At 44.7% G+C, this 10,921-nt stretch overlaps 2 protein-coding genes across 3 annotated transcripts in view; one reads left to right on the top strand and one right to left on the bottom strand.

The window, feature by feature from the left end:
- Positions 1 to 10,921, top strand: part of LOC128441951 (NLR family CARD domain-containing protein 3) — a 60,209-nt gene that overhangs the window by 15,586 nt on the left and 33,702 nt on the right. The window contains exon 13 of one of the 2 annotated variants that reach the window (XM_053424083.1): positions 1,084 to 1,138. In XM_053424083.1, the coding sequence (XP_053280058.1) occupies positions 1,084 to 1,105 (22 nt within the window). In that variant the 3' untranslated portion in view covers positions 1,106 to 1,138. Of the gene's footprint in view, positions 1 to 1,083; positions 1,419 to 10,921 lie in introns of those variants that run through there. The other variant, XM_053424082.1, reaches the window with a different exon arrangement.
- Positions 1 to 10,921, bottom strand: part of LOC128441824 (nucleolar protein 4) — a 52,818-nt gene that overhangs the window by 40,446 nt on the left and 1,451 nt on the right. The window contains exons 2-3 of the mRNA XM_053423930.1: positions 6,081 to 6,233; positions 4,057 to 4,168 (exon numbers count right to left, since the gene is read on the bottom strand). Of these exons, the coding sequence (XP_053279905.1) occupies positions 4,057 to 4,168; positions 6,081 to 6,233 (265 nt within the window). The remainder of the gene's footprint in view (positions 1 to 4,056; positions 4,169 to 6,080; positions 6,234 to 10,921) is intronic.

The following is a 10,921-nucleotide window of genomic DNA, read 5'->3' as shown; positions in this document are numbered from 1 at the left end:
GGATTTGTGGTTATCAGGTTAACTTCAGGTTTAGTTTTTTCAGTTCTACGAAGCTCGTCCACTTCTTAACCAGGTCAATCACCATGGTAACTTCTGATGACAGCTAACCTGCTCCAGGTTAAGTTGGAGATCAACCAGTATAGAAGCTCCGCCCACTGACCACAGTGACTCTACACTGTTGTGTGGTGCACACTCTCCTTAAAGGGACGGATAAGGGAAGTTTAAATCAACGTCTGGTTGGTTCAGTTGATCTCTAACTCACCCAGAACATCTCAATGTCTCCAGACTCATCCTGTCCCCAAAACACCAGATGACCTCAGCTTCCTGGAGACAGGTCCATGTGTCCTCAGAGACAGTGAGACAGTGTGTGTCCTCAGAGACAGGGAGACAGTGTGTGTCCTCAGAGACAGTGAGACAGTGTGTGTCTTCTTGTCTTCCACTCGTCTTGTTAGTAAACAACAGATTCAGATCTCGTGGTCTCGAGTTATTTATCTCGTTCACACGTTATTATGTCGTGGTCACGTGATATATTTTGACCAGATGCCACCAGGGGGCGCTGTAACTTACACAAGCTGGACCACAGCTGACAGCCTCACACGAGGGACAGAGACGGTGTCGTCTTCATCTGATCTGAGACAGTTTGTCCTCTCACTTCATCAGTGAAGAACTGATCAGGTGGATCTTTGTCACAGCTCTGAGATCAGTGGGACTGAAGCCTCTCCTCATCACATGGTAACCAGGAGCTCTTTATACAGAGCAGAACCTCTGCTGAGGTCCATCTGTCTCCTCTGGTCCCAGTTTGTCAGAAGCAGATGTTCATCAACACACAGTGAAACATGGCTTCACCTGTAACAGCAGTAAATCCACCTCTCAGGTGTCCACTCTGCACTTTGACATGCAGAGGACACACACTGAGCTCTTAGCGTGTTCATTCCAACACGTGAACATGAAGCAGAGAGGAAGCTGCTCCACCTCTGAACAGGACTGAAGTCCCTGCTGCTCTTTCTACTGGATGAGCTGCATCACTGACTCACAGCTGATGAAGTGAGTCTCTGTGACACTGATGTCTTCTTCTCTCAACAGGTGGGAGTCTTGGTGGAGGTGAGAGTGAAGAGGACAGTGTGAAGAGGACAGTGTGTGTGGACGGAGGCTGAGCTGTGTCCTGAGGATCCAGAGGCTGAAGCAGCAGCAGCTTGTGTGTAGTCTCCAATCTACACAACCCCTAATCTGCATGTGTTTGTGAGATGAAGCCGGAGCACCTGGAGAAAACACGGGGAGAACATGCAGACTCCACACAGGAAGACCCCATCTGAACCGGATTCAAACCAGCAACCTTCCTGCCCCGATTGTCTTTATTCACATGTTTTATTGAAATGACACAACACAAGCAGAATATATAAACCCTCTATAAAGAGTCACATACAGTGTGTTTAAGTTTGTCTTTATTATTGTCCACCTTTGTCCCTCAGTGTGTCTCCATGTGTGTAGAACCACATTCTGTGTATATGTTTGTTTATGATCTTAAAGTTCCTGGATTCACGTCACAAATTGATTTAGTTCAACACAAAGTTCAACACATTGAAATAACTTTGAGTTTTCATTTCTGCATCAGGTGCAGAGCGGTGGTGGCTTTTCTCCTTTTGACCCACAGGTGGCGCTGCAGTATAACAGCAGCACATCCCAGTCAAAGCCTTTATATTCAGTGTATGAGTCAAACACATGGATCATTTCCTCTGTGACAAACCAGATGTAACGAGAAGAAAAACATCTCTGAACAACCACCAGGGGGAGACTGTAGCAGCCTCTGGGAACAGCTGCATGCTGGGAAATAATCAGTGCTTAATTTGTAAATCACAAGGTGCCGGAACGCATACAGAAAATGGTGCTGAAAAAAACATGCAAATGCCCACTGACAATGCTGTGGGACTTACAAGCCTTAATCTCAAATAATATCCATGGTATAAATTTGATGACAATAATTTACAATTATTTTAGGCTATACTGCACAGCACAGGCAAATGCCCACATCAACACAAGTGGGACTTACAGTCAGCAATTAATTTCTCAACATAGATCTAACTTCTATCTAATAAAAGTTCAAAGCTTACAATAAATCACATAAATCTTCCATTATTATTATCATTTAAAGATTGGCACGGCGGCCTATTAATAGACAGTAAGCTCACCATATTTATTTGTCCAAAACACCCCACACCACGACCATGTCCGGATGCTCCTCCTCCTCCGTGTTTCGGGTTAGTGTTTCTAGGGGACAGCTAAAAGTGATGCACACTGCTGCCACTAAAACGTCCAATACACCAGACACATCCGGTTCCACACAGGGTTCGACCACCAGCAGCTCTTCAGCTCCTCTGCAGTGACTGTACAGTTCAGTGTTGTTCATATGTTTCACGAACGCTGAACTTAACGATCAGCTTTCATATTATTAACGTGAACGTAACGATGAACGTGAGTGAACGTCACGTTAATCAGGCCATCATGAAATACCAGGAGTGGGCGAGTGTGTGTGTGTGTGTGTGCGTGTGCGTGTGCGTGTGTGTGTGTCGGCGCTACTTGCAGGGCGTTTGTGTATTTGCTGCGCGTTTGTCTATTTGTTGTGTTGTGTTGTGTTGTGTTGTGTTGTGAACTTGATGAAGATGTTTTTTTACTTTGCTTGTGTTTTGTCAACTTGCATGTGTTTTCTTAAGTTGCTGTTTGTTGAGCTCTCAGGGCCACCGTATGTTTGCATTGAGCATCAACAACAGATCTCTGAGTCTTTCAAATGACGTCGTTTTATCTTAATAAACAACATGAAATTCATGGGATTTGTTCTGTAAATTATTATATGAATATTGTTTTATTTTATACATTTTTTTAACATTTTTTTAATATTAACAGAGCTGCCAACTTATCAAAAAACCTTGGAGTGAGATTTTGTCGGGGGTGACCAAAATATAGCCGCGCAAGCAGAAACAAGTTGCAAACACAAAAATCAAATGAGAAATTTATTACAAAACGTCAGCAGCGGTGTGTCTTTAGCCGCCGCCACCCCCCCCCCCGCCCTGGACGATGTAGCGACCCTCGTCCCTGGTGGACCTCTTGTCGGGGGGGGGGGGGGGGGCCTTCGCGATCGACGTATTGGCCACTTGTAAGAAATCACTTTTTTTTTGGCCGTGAGAAATTGGATGTGTGTCACACGCCGAAAGCGTGAGAGTCGGCAGCTCTGTATTAATATTTGTTTCTATACGAGAGTTACCGGATCAGCCCAAATAGGTCCTGAGAGACGATGTCCTGAAGACAGTGGACATTTTGTGCTGTTGTGTTGAACAGTTTGTGTTATTTTGTGGAGACACTCAGTGTAACATGTGACTGTCGGCCATGTCTTCTCTGGACTCACACCAGTCTCTAGGTTGATCCGATGGCGGCGCGTGTAGACGCAGCGACCACTCACGCTTCTGAAAACGAGGTGTTTTGTTTACTTAATAAATGTTTGTCTGAAAGTTTGTTGTGTTGGTCTCGTCTGTCTGCGTCGGATTACAAGTACACACAACAAGCTCTCATGTGAAGGAGATTTCTAACTTATTTGAGGAAACAGAATAAAGTTTTTAGATTTTCTGTTTAGTTCAGACAGAATCAGTTACTTCAATGTCCAGCTCAGTGTTAATGTGAAGTGTTGCACTGTGGGACTGGTTAAAGTCTGATGCAGTTTATTATTAACTTGAACAAACGGTCATATCCACGTGTTTGTTCTAAAAAATGACTCTGATTTAAAAGTTCCCATCAACAATCACATGTTCCCTTTTCCAGCAAGATAAAAAATGAATTAGACTCGAGGCCCAGTGGCCGACGCCTCCACCGACAGCCCCTCCACGTGTCCCTGAGATCCTGCATTCACAATAACATGAGGTCACAGTGACCTTGACCTTTGACCTCCTGACCTTATCAGTTTGTCAGTCACGTATCAAGTTCAGAAGAGAAGAGACAACATGGACGCATGAAACCTCCGGCCCACTGGGTGGCGCCGGCGCGGTGGAATAGAGAGGAAAGCACCAGTACCTCTGAAGTCTGGTCCTGTGGAGCTGATGTGCATCCTCTTCTGACACTCGCCACAGCTCATCAGGAAGTGGGTCACCGCCTCTCTGGGCAGGAAGGCGTACGTCTCTGCAATCTGAGACACAGAGACACATCGTCTTTCATACTGAAAACTAAAGTGACAGAGCTGCAGGTGTCCACTCGCCAACCACTGATCAAAACATTGGTGAGGTCACAGTGACCTTGACCTTTGATCTTTGACCACCAAAATCGACTCGGTTAATCAGAGAGTCCAAGTGAACATGTGCGCCAAATCTGAAAGAATTCCCCTGAGGTGTTCCTGAGATATTTAATTCACAAGGAACGAGACCAGACTGAAATCAGCTGATAAATGAGTCCCCGGCCCCCTACAGGCTGACCTGATATTTAACCTTGACCTTTGACCTCCACGCACCATATCTGAAGAAATTCCTTCTGATGATCTTAAGATTTGTTAAAATAGAGTTGAAACAGAAGCTGCTGGTCACTCTGTGTTGGTTCAGATGACAACACTTTATTATTTATTATTATCATTATCATCATTATTATCATCATTATTATTATCATCATTATTATATAATTATCATCATTATCATTATCATTATTATCATTATTATCATTTAATTTAATCACATTCATGTTGGAGATAATGATTCTGACTTTGAGTCGTATGAATCAGTCCAGTTCTGAAACCTGATTTTATAAATCTGATAAATCAACACCGATATCAGAGTAAACAATAATTAACATCATGGTTATTATGGTTGTTGGTATGATGATGACATCACTGGATACCTCTCTATCTCATTTCTTATTATTTCCCAGAATGTGAGTGAAAGTTTCTGATTCAATGAATTATTCATGTCAAAGTCAAAAGCAACTTTATTCTGAAGGACTCTGAGATCGATGGTTTCTCTCCTCATGGCTCCAGACGCTCGACGCCCACACGTCAACGCCTGATTGGCCGAGAAGACGAGTTTCCTGTTTCAAGAGAAACCTGCTGCAGACGTGAATTCATAAATCTACTGTGGGTGTGAATCTGCATAAATCACACTCTTATTCAGGAAGAGAGGCACAAAGGAAGGGTGGAGCACAGCCAGCGTGGGTGGAGGGGGGGTGCTCCAAAGCCTCCGTGCACGTGTGTGTGTGTGTGTGTAAGAAGGGGGGGGGGGCGTTGAAGTGAAGGCAAGTGTCACTCACAGCCTCTGGTGAAGAACCTGAAGAACTGAACACAGTGACTCACTTCCTGGCTCTCACTGTATGTACAGTAAATATTGAAGGACACAATCCAAACCAAGTCTGTGAAAGAGACACAACTAAATAACAACATCAAGTAAAGGTTGATGAAGACGAAGAGGAGGGTGAGAAGAGTTTGAGATGAGAAGACCTGCACTTACAGTGTGTAACCAACAGAGGGCAGTGAACCTGCACATCCGTCCTCACAACTCAAACCATGAAATGTAAATCATCAGGTCTGAAGGTTCAGCTCCTGGTCTGAGGAGCAGAGACCAGGAGGTGGTTGACCTCTGACCTCCAGCTCCTCAGTCCAGCTGTTTGAAAGAAGCTGTTCACACGACCAGTGAATCAAACCCAGAATCTTCAGTTTATTATCACAAACACAGAAAAGTACTGAAACTAAGAAAAGGCTCAGTTTTAGTTTGAAAAATTACTTAATCCAAAAATATATGATTCTATTTATCTGCTAATTTATCTTTTTACTAATTTTACAACTCACAGAATTTGTTTTTTATCTATTGAACGTAATGAAAAACCCTGAAGTGAAGAATCCGGTTTAGATTCTGGTGTGAAACTGAAACTGGATCAGAGGAAAAAACAGACAGAAAAAGAGGAATGAAGCCAAACTGAAGAGGAAGAGAGAGAGGGGGGGGGGGGGGGTGAAGCAACAGACGACACGAGTTATGAAAGAGAGAATCCAGGAGGGCGGAGGGCGGAGCGGGTGAGCCACCGTCACGGGACGACAGCAAAGGTTCACATGTTCGAACACTTACAGCTTTGTAGGTTTTCTTCTGGCCGGCGTGTTTGGGAGCTTTGGCCGGATCGCTGCTGATCTCCACGTGCATGGAGAAGATGATGGAGAAGAAGTCCTCCACCACCGCCACGCGCTTGAGGGACGAGTCCGGCCCGGAGACACTGTCCACACACTGGGGACAGACAGAGGACAGACTGTCCTTTATTCTGGAAACTTGACCTTTAAAGGTCGTTTTACATCATAATAAACTTTTCTTTAACAGAAATACAGTTTCTCTAAAAACAACAATTTCCTTTATTGTGTAATGTGTGAAGTAAATACATGATGTTTAATAACAGTCACACCTTTTAGAGGAATAATAAATAAATAACGACTTGCTGACAGGTTCCTCCTGCACGGATCCAAACCCTCCAACAGAGATGTTTTCACTTTCCATGAGGAACAAAGATCTTCTCATCTTCTCATTGAACCGAGTGTCGCTGCCTCAAGGTCTCTGACCTGAGAGCAGAGCAAACCAGACCAGAACCAACAACCTTCACTCCTCCTTCAGTCCTTCACCTCATGTCAAGGACTGGGCCAGTGTTTGGTTCATGGGGACACGTCTTCAACCAGGTGGACTTGAGAATCAGGTTCTACCTCTCTCTCTCTCTACCCTCTACCTCTCTCTCTCTCTGTATCTCTACCTCTACCTCTCTCTCTCTCTATATCTCTACCTCTACCTCTCTCTCTCTCTATATCTCTACCTTGCTCTCTACCTCTACGCCTCTCTCTCTCTATCTCTATCTCTATCTCTCTCTCTCTCCATTGCATTTCCAAACCAGCCTGTTGCTAGGATACATGGGGTACATTCAGATAAAACTAACTGCCACCCACACACACACACACACACACACACACACACACACACACACACACACACACACACACACACACACACACACACACACACACACACACACACACACACACACACACCAGTTCTTCAGACAACAGGAAACAGAATTAAACTTTATCTCAAATTCATAAAACACATTTCCTCAAACTTCCTCAAAACAGGAAACACGAACCCTGAAGGACATTTTGAACAGAAGAAAACCAAACGACTTTTCCTTCAGACTCTGATCCTTTGTTAGTGTTCATAACCTCGTGAACGATGCCTGGTGGCTGCGTGGAGTTAACATGGCAGCCTGGCTTTCATATGGGGGGGGGGGGGGGGGGGGTGGTCAGGAGAGGAGGAGGAGGAGGAGACAACCTCTCTTCTCCACTGGGGGATATTCTTTATGTTTTACAACTACACAATATTACAGATGCTCCACAGGAGGAATGTTTCCTGTCAGAGTTCTAAATTCATTCAAACCAAAGGAAACTACTAAATAACTAATTAACTAATTAATTAAAGATAATACTATTAAATGATATCAGACTTCTTAACACAAAGTAAGCCTGAATTAAATGAATCACTGACGTGTAGACTTTGCATTAAATTAAAGTTTCACTTTCACTTTCTTAATAAAATGAATTTTAATCTGTTGCATCAACTGGAAGTTTGAAGGTAAATTTCTATTCACAACTTTATTCTGCTCCAAACATTAACACAAACATGCAACACAAAACTTTCAACAGTGAAAAGTGAAGAAGGTATTTATATAGAAATGTCAAGGTTTATTATTTTAATTAGTTTGTGTTGAAACGACGAGCGGCTGAGACGTTAAATCTGTGAAGTCATAGCAACCGTCTGAATTCAGCTTCAGTTATTAAAACTCCGAAGACGATCTGAAGATTAATCACGTTCTTCTGTTTCTTATCAGAACCAATTAGAAGAGAAAACTTTTCTGACCTTTTAAAACTTTGTTGGCCAAAGTTTGAATAAGACAAAGACGTGTGAGCCGCTGTCAGAGTTTGAATCCCATAACTCACCCCCCCCCCTCTGTGTGTGTCTGTGTGAGACATGCTGCTCCTGACACAAACACAACAACTGTCACTATAAACCAACAACTTGTCACCTCAAGTCTTCAGTGATTTGAATTCATACAAATATAATGTGTGTTGAATAAAAATAAAACATAAAGTATATATAAATGTACAAGAAGTTCAGTTCCAGTGTGATGACATCACAGAGCTGAGCAGCTCCACTGAAGTTCTGATCATGAGCAGAAACAAGAGCACAAACGAGCAGGTCCACTCAGGGTCACTGACATTACCCAGAAGCCACTGCTGCGTCGGCCTTCTGCCCAACGCTAACATGACGACGTCACAGAGTTCATCTTTACGTCTCTATTGTTTCCCAGCAGCGTGTCCACTGCTCACACACACACACACACACAAACACACACACACAGGAGGGTAGGAAACACACACACACACAGGAGGGTAGGACACACACACATGCTCACACAGAGACACACAACCAGAGTCCAACCAATTTCTGTCAAATAAATTTTTTTATGATGACGGAATAAGAGACTGAGACCTGATGGAGCCCCCCCCCCCCCCCTTTCAACACAGACACACACACACATTTCCCATCATGCCGTTAGGTGCTGATAACAGTCTATTGGAGTCATTTCTATGTGAACAAAGTTCAGCTGCAGGTCACATGACCACATCAACGCTCTACATGTCACATGACCACATCAACACTCTACATGTCACATGACCACATCAACGCTCTACAGGTCACATGACCACATCAACACTCTACATGTCACATGACCACATCAACGCTCTACATGTCACATGACCACATCAACGCTCTGCAGGTCACATGACCACATCAACGCTCTACAGGTCACATGACCACATCAACGCTCTACATGTCACATGACCACATCAACGCTCTACATGTCACATGACCACATCAACGCTCTACAGGTCACATGACCACATCAACGCTCTACAGGTCACATGACCACATCAACGCTCTACAGGTCACATGACCACATCAACACTCTACATGTCACATGACCACATCAACGCTCTACATGTCACATGACCACATCAACACTCTACATGTCACATGACCACATCAACGCTCTACATGTCACATGACCACATCAACGCTCTAGAGGTCATATGACCACATCAACACTCTACAGGTCACATGACCAGATCAACGCTCTATGGTCACATGACCACATCAACACTCTACATGTCACATGACCACATCAACACTCTACATGTCACATGACCACATCAACACTCTACAGGTCACATGACCACATCAACGCTCTAGAGGTCACATGACCACATCAACACTCTACATGTCACATCACCACATCAACGCTCTACATGTCACATGACCACATCAACGCTCTAGAGGTCACATGACCACATCAACACTCTACATGTCACATGACCACATCAACACTCTACAGGTCACATCACCACATCAACGCTCTAGAGGTCACATCACCAAATCAATGCTCTACATGTCACATGACCACATCAATGCTCTAGAGGTCACATGACCACATCTACATCCTCACATCTACGTCCTCACCTCTATCCTCCTCACCTCTACATCCTCACCTCTACTTCCTCACCTCTACATCCTCACCTCTACCTCCTCCCCTCTACATCCTCACTTCTACCTCCTCACCTCTATCCTCCTCAGCTCTACCTCCTCACATCCTCACCTCTAACTCCTCACATCCTTACCTCTACGTCTGCCCCTCTACCTCCTCACATCCTCACCTCTACCTCCTCAAATCCTCACCTCTACCTTCTCTCCTCTATCCTCCTCACCTCTACCTCCTCACCTCCTCACATCTACGTCCTCACCTCTACCTCCTCACATCCTCACCTCTATCCTCCTCACCTCTACGTCCTAACCTCTACCTCCTCACCTCTATCCTCCTCACCTCTATCCTCATCACCTCTATCCTCCTCACCTCTATCCTCCTCACCTCTATCCTCCTCACCTCTACGTCCTCCCCTCTACCTCCTCACCTTTACATCCTCACATCCTCACATCTATCCTCCTCACCTCTACCTCCTTACATCCTCACCTCTACCTCCTCACATCCTCACCTCTACGTCCTCCCCTCCAACTCCTCACATCTACGTCCTCACCTCTACCTCCTCACATCCTCCCCTCTACCTCCTCCCCTCTACCTCCTCCTCCAGAGTTCAGCTCAGACAGAGGAACTGAGTGAGAAGCAGTTTGTTGGTGTGGCTGCTCTCTGACCAGCACTCAGACACTGTGTAGATTCACAGCTCAGTATATCCTGTCTCATCTGAAAGCATCACACATTCTGTTAGTATCATTACTATCACATGCAGAACCACACAATGCAAATATCCGGGGACATGAGAAATAGAGCATCTTGAGTCGTGTGATGCTCTTACACAGATGAATGATACTCACACACTGCTGAGAACCAATGAACCGATCCAACACCACCTCTGTAAAGTCTGTGAGACACCATCACAAAGACAGGAACTCTGTGAGTCGTGTGTTCTGATCAAACTGGGAGAAGTCTGACCCCCCCCCCCCCCGATGGAAAACTCTCAACAAGAGGAAGCTCAGAGCAGAGAACTGATGGAGCAGCAGCTTCACACAATCATCAGTGTGGTCATCATCACAAAGCCTGGAAGCAGATCGGTTCAACAGCTTCTCACTCAATAACAACACAATGCACAGACATGATGAAGACACCGGTCAGGAGCTTCTTCATCACTTTACCTCATCAATATCTCATGTCTTCTGATTTGTCCTGATACCTGTGAGCTGCTGGAGTCCATATTATTTCTGATGCAGTGATGAGATGTAGCTGCAGAGTGAAGCAGAGCCCATGAGAGTGACACACAAACGCACACACACACACTGAGTATAAACACTGATCAGCTGTTGCTGCACAC

Source organism: Pleuronectes platessa, chromosome 6, assembly GCF_947347685.1.
Source record: "Pleuronectes platessa chromosome 6, fPlePla1.1, whole genome shotgun sequence".
Lineage (NCBI taxonomy): Eukaryota > Metazoa > Chordata > Actinopteri > Pleuronectiformes > Pleuronectidae > Pleuronectes > Pleuronectes platessa.
Note: the sequence above shows the minus strand (reverse complement) of the source record. Positions and strands in the feature narration are given on the sequence as shown.